Here is a 15,789-nt window from a genome sequence, read left to right as displayed (position 1 = left end):
GCAACAAAGTGGGAGGTAATAACACTTTCCTGCCAAAAAGCAAAGTGGAAATGGCTTTATGCAACCAGCATATAACCAGAACAGCCTGTGAGTAATTCGCAATCTATTCAGGTTTAATGCTGTTTTCTGCTCATCAGTACCTTAGGGTTAGAAATGAATCTTTTACAATTTGAATCCAGTAAGAAAGGTTTTTAATTAAATTTGATTTTCTAAGGGACTACAAATGCCCCAAAGTGTGTATCTTGGCAGTAAAGAGATAATCTGTTTCAAGTACTCAACTAAACAGTAGGTAAAAATAACGGCCACATATCACAATGATGTACATTATTTGCATGTTGACAAGTTTTACTGGCACTTATTTTTCAATGACTAAATATTACATGGATGATTGTCCTTTATATTTGTACCATATAAATTAGAGGAGTCACCAGTTTTTCACTGCAGTCAGAATAACAATGATTAAATTTGGAATACAATAAGATTTCACTCTAAACTCAATTACAAAAATATAAATATTGGTTTGAGAAAAAAGAAGCAATTCTCAAGGTTTTTACAAGTGGTAAAGTACCTTTTTTTTACATTTAATATGCAATTTTTATTCATATAACTTGCAAATACATAATGATAGTCTAAATACTGTTTGAATAAAATGTTACTACATGTAGACACTCTTTGGCTTATGATATTTATCAATACAAAGACAGACATGTGTTTGTTAGCAAACTTTATGCCTAAACCATTTTGTTATGAATACTTACCTTAGAAATTTCAGCTACAACTTGAAACTAAAATATTTCAGAACTGACCTTGCTGCATACTGGGGCGTTGTCATTAGCGTCAAGAATGTCAATGGTTAGTGTTGCTGTGGTAACAAAGGCACCATCAGTGACAGCAACAGTCAGCTTGTACCTGGGCGCCTGCTCTCTGTCAAGCACACGATTCACGTAAACATCTCCATTCTTATGAATCTTGAATTTCCCTTCTGGGTCACCCTCTGTGATGTAATACTGAGGGTCAGAGGTCAAATCCTTGTCAACCGTTGTCAAGGTCATAAGAATGGTCCCTTCAAATGCGTCCTCATTCACTGCAGCCTGGTAGAGGGTGCGCGTGAACTCAGGAGGGTTGTCGTTATGATCCATGACCTTTACCTGTACGACCGTGAAGTTCTGAAGGGCGCGGGGACCTTCATTATCCTTCACCCAGACGGTTAGGTTATACAGGTCCTGTGCCTCACGGTCCAAGGGGGATAACAGACTTATCATCCCTGTGCTGGAATCGATGCTGAATTTCTGGGAATATTTTCTTACATCGTCTCCGAAAGAGTAGACAAATTTTGAAGACCTGTCTAAATCACGTGCCACAACCTGCATCAGTTCTGTTCCAGCGTCCGTGTTTTCTGGTAAAGTGACCGTGTAGGGGAACGACTCGAAGTATGGGTAGTTGTCATTAATGTCCATCAAGCGAATGTAGACAATGGCTTGTGTCACCAGAGGGGGGTTGCTGAGTGTCTGAGCCTGCACGGTCAGAGTGTACACACTTATGGTCTCCATGTCTACAGAAGACGTCACGTGAATCCTTCCCTGACTGTCGATGCTGAATCTCGCTGGAGAGTTACTGCCCTTTGTGTATCCCGGCACTATTATGTACTCTAAGGGTGAGGAGCTCAGGGCTCTAACTGTGGCGACGACTGCAGAGACTGGTTCATTTTCCAGCATGAAGAAGGAGTAGGCAGGCTGGGAGAATACCGGCTGAGCGCTGTCGTTGTTTGTGACCCAGATATTGACCGGGACATCATTCTTCATAGGGGTCAGCCCCTTGTCACTGGCTTGAATGAAGAACTGGAAATACTCATTCACTGAAATGAAACCAAATGTAATTGTAACTAGTAATTGTTATTGTAACATGTTATTTAGTGCATTTTGCAGAACAAAAATCTTGTACACATTTATTATGAACGTATCAGTACTTTCTACAGAAAATAATAACAAGAAACCATCAGAGACGGGTGATGCTCCCCAAGTGTTTTTTTGTCACAATATTGCACTATATATTCAGATAAAAGGAAACGTCTTGAGGGCACAGTAGTTGGGGGGACAAGAATTTTTTTATAGAAAATTTCAAAGGGCCATTACTCTGTGTAAAATCATCCGACCAGAACAGGCTGATAATATGCACATCTCCTCTTGGTAGTGAAGCCTCCAATAAAGTTTCATTGGATTCGGGTCATTAATTGCTGAGAAATAGCCGGACAAGAATTGCACTATTTGTACAGTTAATGGAAAATTTCAAAGGGCCATAACTCTGCGAAAAATCATCCGACCAGAACCGGCTGATAATATGCACATCTCCTCTTGATAGTGAAGCTTCCCATAAAGTTTAATTGAATTCCGGTCATTAGTTGCTGAGAAATAGCCCGGACAAAAATTGTGCACGGACGGACACACGGACGGACTGACAAAGCGGCGACTATATGCTCCCCCCAAAAAAATTTGGGGTAGCATTAAAAGTGAATGTATAATATCAGTATCGAAAAAAATGAAAACAAAACATATTTTGGGATTCGAGAGCGAAATCATTCCCTCAATGCTGAAAAATTATATAAAGTATGAAAATAGTAATCGAAAATACACAAACATTTTATGTCTTCAATATATTTATTGCATCTTAAAAATATATAACAAGTCATTACAATACCAATATTGAAGATTAAATAGTTAATTCATTTTTCTATAAATAAATGAACATACCAGAGTCCTTGAGACTGGCTGCAAGAGTTATCGTCCCTGAGTTTGGATCAAGACGGAATGTCTGGGTCACACGCTTGGAAGTTCCTGGGGAGAAGCTGTACTCAATCGCTCCGTTCCTGTCTATATCTGGATCCTCAGCAAGAATCTGATTGGTTGAAATAAAACATTCATGTCTGGACCTACTTTTCAACAAAACATTGCATATTTATCTTGACTGTGTATTATGAAGAGTATTTTGAGTCCATTTCCTAGGTAAAAAATGCTCAATTGTATAGAAGACAAGGGTTAACTGAGAAAATTGTGAGGTCATTTCATTGTAATAGCTAGAAAAATAGCTCTTGAAAGACTGAGCATTACTGAGACATTATGGATTCTATTCCCTTTGAAGGAAACCTCCATTGCGTTAAAAAACAGAGGATTATATTACTGGGACAACAGTTTGAGTTGATTTCATAGGTTGAACTGGCATTATTTGGTAAAGATCATTAAAGAAGGGATTATTATCAACATCCAGGTGCAAATGTAACATTTTCTTCATCTCAAGTTATTTTGAAATACAACAGATGTGTTTGTCAGAAACACTTTGCTCCCTACTGCGCCGCTTTGATTTATTTTTATTTTTTTATCATTTGGCAGGTACAGATCACTTTTACAAGGGAAGTAATATTTGTAAAGGGATATAATAAAAAAAGATTACTTCCCTTGTAAAAATGATCTGTACCCGCCAAATGATAAATTAAATTATCTCCCTTTAAAGCTTGTTACTTCCATCGGATTTTTTTTTACCTTTGACCTTGAAGGATGACATTGACCTTTCATCACTCAAAATGTGCAGCTCCATGAGATACACATGGATGCCAAATATCAAGTTGCTATCTTCAATAATGTACAAGTTATGGCCAAGTATGGATGGAAGGACTGACTGACAGACAGATGGACTGACGGATAGTTCAACTGCTATATGCCATCCTACCGGGGGCATAAAAAAGGATTGCTTGAAGGAACTGCTCATTTAAATAACTGATTTTATTATTAAAGAGCAAAAATGGGTTTAATAAAATATGCAGCCAGCGCAGCTCCAGACCAGCCTGCGCAGCCTTTCAGTCTGGTCAGGATCTACCCAGTCATGCAAGATTGTGTGGTCTCATAACTGGAAACAAATCTGATATGACTCCACAAATGCGCAGGCTGGTCTGGAGCTTTGCTTGACCCATATGCCATTAGACCCATTTTCCATTGAAACAACTCAATGATTATTGGAATGTGAACCGATGGAACTTGCCTGTAGAACAGTGTAGTTCAGAGGCAGCCCCTCCAGAGTGGTGACCTTGTATTCCTGGGCAAGGAACAACGGCACATTGTCATTCTGGTCGGACACAGAGATGTGCACGGTCGTAAATGTCATACGGCCCCCATTGTCTGTGACGGCTACTGGGACAGAGTACACCGACCTTTGTTCACGATCGAGCACTTGCATCGAGTACATCTCACCTGAAACAACATTGTCAGCCTTCACAGATTGGTTGTGAGCTAGTAACTTTTTTTTTAATATTTCTAAATGAATCCTTTAGATAACCCTATTTTGTTGAATTATTTCATACTTGTAATTTTTTTCTAGATGGACAAAAAAACATAATAAAATGTTTTTCCAATATAATTGGTCTTTCAAAAATAAATAAATAAATAAATGAGTGTATGTTTGTTGTTTTAGAATTTTGACATCTTACCGCCATCAGTCAAGTTGGGTATTCACTTTCTTAGTTGTCAAACTAAGTATTAAGAACACGGTTAGTATTTGGTACATAACATCCCTCTCTACATTAATATTACATGATATTTCAAAAGAATGCATGAATTTAAATATTGCCAATAAAAAAACATAAGAATAAAATGCAATTCAACATGTGCCCTTACCAGTATCAGCGTCCATACGGAAGTACTGCTGCATTTCCTCGCTGGGTATGGAGTAAGTTATCATCCCATATGTCCCATCATCTTCATCTGTGGCCTTGACCTGAGTGACTAACATCCCCTCCCCGTAGTTCTCGGGAAACTCTGCTACATACATCTGGCGGTCAAACCTTGGGGCATGCTTGTTGCTATTCTGTACCTTGATATTCACGCGGGCAAAAGTCGAGAACACACCATCGGAAACAGAAATATTCAGATTGTATGCAAGGTGAAGTTTTGGAACCCTGTGCAGAGAAAGAAGTATGATCCCTTTTACTTCATCCATTTCAAATGTCTGATCATCATTTCCTGCTATTATAGCATAACGTAGTGCCCCTATGCTGCAGGAGTCCGGATCAGTTGCCGAAACCTTGGTGACCAGCTGACCTCTGGTGACCTGGTCAGTGATCATGCAGTGGTAGAATGGCTGGTCAAACACTGGTGGGTTGTCATTGAGGTCATCAATCTTCACAACAACCGCAGTCGTCCCTGACAATGCTGGAACCCCACTATCAGCAGCCTCGACTAAAAGCTGATATTCTGACTGTTGCTCTCGGTCCAAGAACCGCTTGGAAAATATCCTCCCAGTTTCTGGGTCAATTGAGAAATAGTCCAGCGCGTTACCCGAGCCCTGAGGGAGTAATGTGTAGTGGATAAGGCCGTTGTTTTTTGGTTCTGGATCAAAGGCTGTCACTGTGGTGACCAAGGCGCCAATTCTGGCAGATTCAGATACGCCGACTTTGTATAGATGCTCCGAAAAACTTGGGGAAATGTTGTTTACATCCTGCAATAGTGAAATAAGAGATGATAATATCGGCAAAATGTTTAATTTATACTGAGGATGTTAAAACAATATGACACTTTTGATACATGTGCCAACAGATCTATAGGAACACCACTTCACTTGATCTTATTACATTTATTATACAAACCTAATTTTAATGTAGGTATGTCTGTTAATTTAAAAGTATCTTACATGTACTTACACATCAAAAAGGAACCAATTTCCAATTTAAACAGATTGTGTAGGACGATCTGGCACTTTATCTTAGTGGGAAAAGTCATCAACAACAATTGTACAACAACTTTCCAACAAAAAAAAGCAAAATATCTAATTGGAGTATTTCAAAAAATTATTCCTCCCCACACAATATAGCATACCTGTACAGTGACCATAAGCATGATCATAGCATACTTGAACAGTGACCATAAGTACAGTCAATATTGTATTAAGAGACCACTCAAGGGAGTAATCAAAAGTGGTCTCTAAATTAAATGGTCTTTATATAAAAAAGGCCATTCTGGAAGAATGCTTAAACTCAAGTTTAATCTATATGAAGGATAATCTCTTTTGTCAACAATGATTTTAACTTTTATAATAAAATGAATATTAACACAATACATAAACAATATTTTACGTATAATGTGTTTTATTTTTTCACTTATTTAAAATTATCATTTATTATAAATGAATTGTGTGTATATATTTATTTGCAAAAACAACATAGACAAGGAAATATTTTTCGCGTTTTTTTTCACCTGACACATAATTTTCCACGTTCAAAGCACCTCGGCTTTACACTTAAGAATGTTCTAAATTTGAGTATTACCGACTCCAAACTCATCTGCGTTTTTACGTGCACTTTTACTCTTTGACAATTCCAAAACCCGAATTTTCTCGTTCAACGTTAACACTTTTCGTTTTGACATTTTAATTTCTGCATGTACGCTTAAGGAAATCTGACTCGATTATGATACATAATGAGCTGAAAAATTAAAACACGACAATTGAAAACAAACAAACAGACCTGATTTATTAAGTAAATAACAATGTGATTGGCTAACAAATATCTACTAATTAGCATAATTACAAATTGTACAGATTTCGACAGATGTTGCCGATTAATTGTTTATTTTCCGCACTTCTCAGGAAATGTTTGTCGCGAACAGTGCATGGTTTCTGCACCTGTTATCTAGACTCGAGAAAAATCGGCGTTGTCTCTTAACGTTCTACATAGTAAACTATTTAAGCTGTAGACTGTGCGTTTACGTTCCTCTATTATTCAACTCAAAAAATTGATACGCAGTCTACAACAATACTGGTCAGAACCGGTCAACGAGACAAAGCATAATCATAATGGTTTGTGTGAAAACAAAGCAGAGGTGTAACATTACATCTTATCGGCTTAGATAAACAATTAACACGGATTTGTCCTTGAAAGATCAATGGATTAACCACTTTTACCTCCTAGTGGTCGCTTAATTCAAGATTCGGACATCAAAATACACAAAAATCAGCGGTCGCTGGTCGCGTAAGACAAAAGTCGCTTTATACAATATCATTATATAGTGAAAAAGCTCCGTGGGATTTCAAAATGGTCGCATAAGACAAAGGTCGCTTAATACAAGTGGTCGCATCCACAAGATTGACTGTATAGTCATAGCATACCTGAACAGTGACCGTAAGTATGGTCATAGCATACCTGAACAGTGACCATAAGCATGGCTGTAGCGGTCAGTCCAGACATGACCTCTATGGCCTGGACAGTCAGATTGTAGCTGGACGTTGACATGGTTACCTCCCCCTGAACCTTTACCACACCTGCAAAAAAGCAAACGGTCTCAAAGTGACCATGTCATGAGAATGAGTGGGAACACCTGGGCATGCTATTTTAGCTCTTGATCTGAGATAAATTCTATGTAAATACAAATATCAGGAGATGATGATGCATTTCAGTGGTACTTTAAAAGATTAGTGTGAAAGTTTCTGTCTGATATAAAAGTATTTCCCTAGGTGTAAACTCTCAGCCTTCAAAATACTGAAGAATAATGCATCGCTTAGTTACTTATAAATACATGGTAGCCACTGTAATAATATATAAAATTGTGATTAAATTTGTCCAGCCCCTACATTATATCTTGCCAATATTTATTCTTATTTGACACTAACTTACTGAATAAGCAGTATCAACCCTCAATTTCATTTTTCAAAGAATGTTTTCAGCAATTTCAAAACATTATTAGTGAGATTACTTATTGAGCTTTAGGGTTATTAGTAACTATATTGTACATTTCAAATGAAGTATAATCTATCTACTGAAAACTATATAGCAAGTTAGAAACCACTATAATACATTGAATAATTATTTAATTTCTACATCATAGTAAACTCATTATTTTGAAGATTAAAGTTCATACCTTTCTATTAGTAAATGGATCATTCAAATTAAGTTGATTTAGCTAAATGGTTATCAAATCCACTCATAAATCATCAATTACGCTTTTTTGAGCTATTATATACCAGTACATGTATTCCCTAAAGATTCTTGTCTATTCTATAATAATGATATTTACAGTGTTATATGTATATATTCTACTTGGGTATATATTTGCTAAAGTCATAGAAATATTGATCAGAAGCAAACCACATAGTTGATCTAGCTGCATTTTAAAAACTAGAGAAGAAGAATAAATTACTAAATCTTATTAGTTTTATATTTACCAGTCCTACATAGTAAATAGTAGAATTATAGTGAGCTGTCAATTTAATAATATGAGCTGCGTCATGCAAAAATAAAATGGATCTTAAGCCATTTACGCATAGCTTCTCAAATGTGTGCAAAAGGTTTCAAGATCTCATTATGGGCAGGGCACTTCTGACCAGACCGAGCTAAAGTGCATGCTGGTCTAGAAATATGCTGGCGGCTGATGTTAAAACAACCATTTTCAAATGACCCAGCTCATATAAGGAAGAGTGAAGGCATTTACAAGGTATCCCCCGCAACATATGCTTTGTTTGAGGATGGGTGCAAATTGGACGGATGAACATAATGATAGATGGACGGAAAGAGGACAATAACACAAAACTAAATGAAATCCGCCAAAGCACTTCCAAGATATGGCTCCGGACACAAAAGTGCCGGACGGACAGACGGACGGACGGACAACACCAAAACAATATCCCCCCGCCTCTGGCGCGGGAATATATTCATACCAAGTTTCAAAGAAATCCGCCAAAGCGCTTCCAAGATATGGCTCCGGACACAAAAATGCCTATAGTAAAAAGCATTTGTTCAAGATACAAAGGGCCATAAGTCTGTTTTTAACAGATGGTGTACAATGATATTTTGCGTGCATCATCCTCTTATGCATATATATACTCATACCAAGTTTAAATGAAATCCGCCAAAGCACTTCCAAGATATGGCTCCGGACACAAAAGTGCCTATAGTAAAAAGCATTTTTTCAAGATACAAAGGGCCATAAGTCTGTTTTTAACAGATTGGTGTACAATGCCATTTGGCGTGCATCATCCTCTTATGCATATATATACTCATACCAAGTTTCAATGAAATCCGCCAAAGAACTTCCAAGATATGGCTCCGGACACTAAAAAGCATTTTTTCAAGATACAAAGGGCCATAAGTCTGTTTTTAACAGATGGTGTACAATGCCATTTGGCGTGCATCATCCTCTTATGCATATACATACTCATACCAAGTTTAAATGAAATCCACCAAAGAACTTCCAAGATATGGCTCTGGACACAAAAGTGCCGGACGGACAGCCGGACGGACGGACAACGCCAAAACAATATCCCTCCGCCTCTGGCGGGGGATAATAAAGGATCCTTGTTCAATGTGGGTGGCACACAGTGTGATATATTCAACATACTGGGTAGTTCACTATTAGAGATGTTACAGAACAAACTATTTAAGTTAATGAAGACATTAATTAAATAAACATTAATTGTCTGGAACACAAGAATGCTTGTATCAAATGTTATTTGCACTTAGCAGATTTTTTTCAAACTATAACTATCATATCTGAAACAAGAGATGTGTTTGTCAGAAACACAATGCCCCTACTGCTCCGCTTTGATGTAAAAAAATAAATTATATCCCTTAAAAAAATATTACTTTCCTTGTGAATATGATCTGTACCTGCCAAATGATAAATAGAAATGTTCTCCCTTTAAAGCTTGTTGCTTCCCTTGGATATTTTTTTTTACCTTTGACCTTGAAGGATGACCCTGATATTTCACCACTCAAAATGTGCAGCTCTATGAGATACACATGCATGCCAAATATCTTCAATATTGCAAAAGTTATGGCCAATGTTAAAGTTGTCGGACGAACGCACAGACGGACTGACGGACAGTTCAACTGCTATATGCCAGCCTGCCGGGGGCATAAAAAAGTAAACAAGACAGAAATACCATCATATGAAAAAAAGTGGAAACAGTAGTCCTGTAAGTAAAGATCAAAGAAAGGGAAATGGAACCCAAGATACCAGAGAAAAGATCAAAACAAGATGTTAGTAAAAGTAAAATAGCTGTGAAACCCAAATAAAACTCAATAAATAACATCTTTGAAACATGAAAAGAAACTTGTTTTAATGCAGGCCAGATACAAAAGTGAAATTAAAATAACATCACAATAAGTAAACATGGAACTTCATGCTATTTGTAGACAAGTGTCCAGCACCGTGCCTATGGAAGGCATGACTCGTGCCCTTACCCATGGATGGCACTTACCCATGACCATTACCCATGGCCCTTACCCCTTACCCATGGCCCTTACCCATATTCCTTTAACATGCTTGTTGAGTCATTTAAATAAAACCACAATCAACTTTTGCTTGTCAAGTATTTTAATAAGCCCTTTGCAAAATTTACTTCAAAAGTGATATTCAATGTAGACATTACACAGTTGCATTTTAGAAAAACTGTTTTTATCTAATGTACACATAAATTGCCAGTGAACAAGAATGGCATGTATATAATCATCACTTAACAATATTGGGCTTTGCCTTGTTATGACTTAACACCATTGGGCTGTGACTAGTCATTGGGCTATGACTTGTTATTTGGCTATGACTTGTCATTGGGCTGTGACTAGTCATTGGGCTGTGACTTGTCATTGTGCTGTGCCTTGTCATTGTGTTGTGACTTGTCATTATGCTGTGACTAGTCATTGGGCTGTGACTTGTCATTGTGCTGTGCCTTGTCATTGTGTTGTGACTTGTCATTGGGCTGTGACTAGTCATTGGGCTGTGACTAGTCATTGGGCTGTGACCTGTCATTGGGCTGTGACTTGTCATTGGGCTGTGACTTGTCAATGGGCTGTGACTAGTCATTGGGCTGTGACTAGTCATTGGTCTGTGACTTGTCATTGGTCTGTGACTTGTCATTGGGCTGTGACTTGTCATTGGACTGTGACTAGTCATTTGGCTATGACTTGTCATTGGGCTGTGACTTGTCATTGTGTTATTCTCACAGTAGTCATACTTGGATGTTTTTTTATTTGCAGTCAAATTTTGTGACTTTGAATGAAAGTCATGACACACAAAATTCAAAAGTGAAATGAGAACTCATAAAAATAATTATGCACAGCCTATTCCAGTCACCAAAAACATGACAGTGCAACATTTAGAACAATTTCCCTTAGATAATACTGCCTGTACTAAAACATTAAGTACTGTTTTGACAGATATCAAAGTTAAAAGCTCGAAAAGTTTGACACTTACATAAGCCACATCTATGCCTGTGATAGCACATCAACGTTTTTATCATACTTAAAACAAAAGCAACAAGGGACAAAATTGTCACAAAACCAGGTTTTCATTGTGAAAAAAAAATCTGATAAAGGGAGAAAACTCAAACTGAACTTTTGAAATGACCAAAAAAAATTAACCCCCTTTGTAAGTTTTTTTTTTTTTTTTAAATCTATATTTAGTCGTGGCGACCTTGACATTGGAGATATTGACGTGATTCTTTCGTGGGACACACCGTCCCATGATGGTGAACAAATGTGCCAAATGATTTTAAAATCTCACAATGAATGACATAGTTATGGCCAGGACAAGCTCATTTATGGCCATTTTTGACCTTTGAACTCAAAGTGTGACCTTGACCTTGGAGATATCGACGTAATTATTTCGCGCGACACACCGTCCAATGATGGTGAACAAATGTGCCAAATGATTTTAAAATCTGACGATGAACGACATAGTTATGGCTCGGACAAGCTCATTTATGGCCATTTTTGACCTTTGAACTCAAAGTGTGACCTTGACCTTGGAGATATCGACGTAATTATTTCGCGCGACACACCGTCCAATGATGGTGAACAAATGTGCCAAATGATTTTAAAATCTGACAATGAACGACATAGTTATGGCCCGGACAAGCTTATTCCGCCAGCCCGCCAGCCCGCCAGCCAGCCAGCCCGCCAGCCAGCCAGCCAGCCCGCCCGCATTCGCTAATCTAATAACCATTTTTTTCCTTCGGAAAACCTGGTTAATAAACCATTCAATTTATTAATAAAACAATAACTGTCATTACCTGGCCATCAACCATTCATTAAGCATGCTTTGTCAACAAGATGATTTGACAATTAAATGTAAGAGGATTGCTTAATTGCTCCAGCAGTAACGTTTTACTTCTGTTAATTGAATCCGTCTTATTTTGCCATAAGAAACAATTTAACACAATTCTAAAGTAAACTTTAAGTGCAAATGCTCTTAATTCTAAATATAATTCAGTAGTTACTTTGAACAAATGTATCATTTAATTTCCACTAATAAATGCAATAAAAACAAGTTTTATTTTGTTATATTTTTTTCATTTTCCTACCAATTGTGCTGCTAATTTGTTGTCACTTCAATTGTTATAATGCTCCATTAATAACCCAAACCCTTCCTCATGCAATGGTGTCTGTCATTATTGTTTCTAGCACCAGGCAAGCCAACCATGACAACTGAACCCTCTGTTCACACACAACCACAGCGAATATATGGGGACAGGGTCAGTAGGACGGCAGATGACCTTCACCTGAGTAACACTGTAGGACATTGTAAAAAAACATGTTCCTATGGCACCTGATTGATTTTGTAATTTTTTTTATTAAATTTAAACAAGAGGTCGAAAGTCCCTAGGCTGCTCACCTGAGACCCAAAGAACTGAACCATTTTGATCAGTTTTTGCAATGGTTCTTTAACCATTTTAGAACTCTGGAGAGTTATCATTTGAGAAAATATTCTGAGCAAGTTTTATGATGTTTGTGCAAACAATGTGACCTCTAGAGAGTTACCAAGCTTTTGAGCAAATTTTACCCAGTGACATGGTTTTTGATACCATATAAGATACCATATAATTTCACCACACACCCTTAAATTTAAAAAGCAACAACATAAAACTAGTTTATTTTTATGAAATGAAATTATTTTCAAATCTATAGAAAACCCCCAGAGTTTTAACATTTTTTTCATCAATAAAGATTCACAGCTGATAAAAGAGTATTTACTTCAATATATTTTCTTCCCTAGATTCTTCCTATATACCTGTAAAGGTTATACAATGCAATACAAACAGAAAAGCAGTATCAAAAAATGCAGATTTTATGCGCAGATGCAGAAGGTACATGGATTAACTTCGAGGTTTATATGTTAGAGTTATTGCATGACACCATGCATAAACTGCACCAAGTATCTGGATTATAAGATTTATTTATTGTTTGAGCAACCACTAAACTTTATGTTAACCAATCCCATTAAATATGAAACAACATCAGTAGCAATAAACAGTGCTTGTTAAAATCTTCCTCAAATTTGTTAATGAATCAGGTCTTTAGCTTTTAAACCTTTCAGTTTTTACATCGACTTCTGACAATTACGCAATGTCCTACATTGTTAAGGTGAGGTCAACAAGCAGCGAGATTTCTTGTAAAATACTCACAGGGGCTTTGGACATCCATAGCTTTTTAAAAAAGACCGCAAAAATAATGGGATGCAACATTTAAGGGGTATCGACAGTGAATTCACAAACAAATACTTGTAACTAGAGTCAAAATAAAGAAAAAATAATGTTTGTATTGATGTGGTTTTTTTTACTAAATATTACAATTGCTGATCTTAATAAAATGTAAATGGCACTGCCTTACTAATTTCATTTTGACTCTTTTTTACAAGGTGTAAACATTCGCAAAAAATTATGAAAGACAGTAATACATCAGCAAAATAATTTTTATAAATTTGAAAATATATTTACAATACAAAGTTACTTAAAATAGCACAGTGCCATAAAATTGCTTTAACAAGAGCACCGCCTTGCGGGTGCAGACCGCTCATCTATTTTTCTTTTTAAAGGTGAAGGAACCTATCTCAATTTCAATCACAAAGGAAGGAGGGGTGGAGTGGAGGGGGGTGTATAGTGTGGGGTTGTGGTCATTTATTACAATTTCTTCCATAAATGCAAAAAAATGCTGCTTTTTTTTTTGGGGGGGAGGGGGGAATTCTTGGGTGGGATGGTTGGACAGTATTTCAAAAATAAAATAATACAAAAAAATAATTGTGTTTTTTAACCATGTTTTAAGAAAAATATATAAAAAATTTGGGGGGGGGTTGGGGTGGGGGGTATAGTGTTGGGTGTGGTGGTCATTTATTAGATGATCTTTAAGAAAGAAAAAAAAATATTTTTTGGGGGGGTGGGGGATTCGGGGTGGAGGGGGGGCTTGGGGGATGGTTTGGGTGGAGTCTATTGTGGTATGTCAGGTAAGAGTTGTTTTGTCAAAGTATCAATCAAATTTAATCATCAATAAAGAAGTTATGGCAATTTTAGCAAAATTTAATAATTTGACCTTGACCTTGAGAATCAAGGTCATTCAAAGGTCAAGGTAAACTTCAACTTGCCAGGTACAGTACCCTCATGATAGCATGAAAGTATTTGAAGTTTGAAAGCAATAGCCTTGATACTTTAGAAGTAAAGTGGATCGAAACACAAAATTTAACCATATATTCAAAGTTACTAAGTCAAAAAAGGGCCATAATTCCGTAAAAATGACAACCAGAGTTATGCAACTTGTCCTCTACTGTCCCCTTATGATAGTTTGCGAGTGTTCCAAGTATGAAAGCAATATCTATGATACTTTAGGGGTAAAGTGGACCAAACACAAAACTTAACAAAATTTTCAATTTTCTTAGTATAAAGGGCCCATAATTCCATCCAAATGCCAGTCAGAGTTACAAAACTTTGCCTGCACAGTCCCCTTATGATAGTTAGTAAATGTTGCAAGTATGAAAGCAATAACTTTGATACTTTAGAAATAAAGTGGACCTAAACACAAAACTTAACCAAATTTTCAATTTTCTAAGTATAAAAAGGGCACATAATTCTGTCAAAATGCCAGTCAGAGTTACATAACTTTGCCTGCACAGTCCCCTTATGATAGTTAGTAAGTGTTGCAAGTATGAAAGCAATAGCTTTGATACTTAAGGAATAAAATGGACCTAAACACAAAACTTAACCAAAATTTTCAATTTTCTAAGTATAAAAAGGGCACATAATTCTGTCGAAATGCCAGTCAGAGTTACATAACTTTGCCTGCACAGTCCCCTTATGATAGTTAGTAAGTGTTGCAAGTATGAAATCAATAGCTTTGATACTTAAGGAATAAAATGGACCTAAACACAAAACTTAACCAAAATTTTCAATTTATTTAGTATAAAAAGGGCACATAATTCTGTAAAAATGCACACCAGAGTTATCTTTGCCTGCCCAGTCCCCTCATGATAGTTAGTCAGTGTACCAAGTTTGAATGCAATAGCATTGATACTCTATGAGAAAAGTGGACTTAAACGCAAAACTTAACCAGACGCTGACGCAGACGCCGATGCTAAGGTGATGACAATAGCTCATAATTTTTTTTCAAAAAATAGATGAGCTAAAAAGACAAAAAAACACACATACAGAGTCAATCACTCATATACAAACAAGAGCACCGCATAACAGGTGCCACGCTCAGCTACGGGTGCTGTTTTGATTAAATGAAAGCTTGTCAGATTTTTTTTTTAAGGTCACAGTGACCTTGACCTTTGACCTAGTGACCCAAAAATGGGTGTGGCATGTAGAACTCATCAAGGTGCATCTACATATGAAGTTTCAAAGTTGTTGGTGGAAGCAATTTGATTTTAGAGCCAATGTTCAAAACCTTAACAAAATGCTAAGGTTTTAGCACGACGCGGACATAGGACGACACAACAGCTGGCTATGACAATACCTCGGGTTTTCTCGGAAAACGCCGAGCTCATAAAA

The 15,789-nt window shown here is 36.9% G+C and overlaps 1 protein-coding gene across 4 annotated transcripts in view; it reads right to left on the bottom strand.

Moving 5' to 3' along the window:
* The window catches only part of LOC127877845 (protocadherin Fat 1-like), a 173,417-nt gene that overhangs the window by 27,116 nt on the left and 130,512 nt on the right, over window positions 1-15,789 (bottom strand). For 3 of the 4 annotated variants that reach the window (XM_052424130.1, XM_052424131.1, XM_052424132.1), the window contains exons 14-19: window positions 13,435-13,455; window positions 7,181-7,299; window positions 4,662-5,481; window positions 4,030-4,238; window positions 2,748-2,892; window positions 807-1,855 (exon numbers count right to left, since the gene is read on the bottom strand). In XM_052424130.1, the coding sequence (XP_052280090.1) occupies window positions 807-1,855; window positions 2,748-2,892; window positions 4,030-4,238; window positions 4,662-5,481; window positions 7,181-7,299; window positions 13,435-13,455 (2,363 nt within the window). The remainder of the gene's footprint in view (window positions 1-806; window positions 1,856-2,747; window positions 2,893-4,029; window positions 4,239-4,661; window positions 5,482-7,180; window positions 7,300-13,434; window positions 13,456-15,789) is intronic. The other variant, XM_052424133.1, reaches the window with a different exon arrangement.

This window comes from Dreissena polymorpha, chromosome 4 (genome assembly GCF_020536995.1).
Source record: "Dreissena polymorpha isolate Duluth1 chromosome 4, UMN_Dpol_1.0, whole genome shotgun sequence".
NCBI lineage: Eukaryota > Metazoa > Mollusca > Bivalvia > Myida > Dreissenidae > Dreissena > Dreissena polymorpha.
This window is presented reverse-complemented; position numbering and strand designations above follow the sequence as displayed.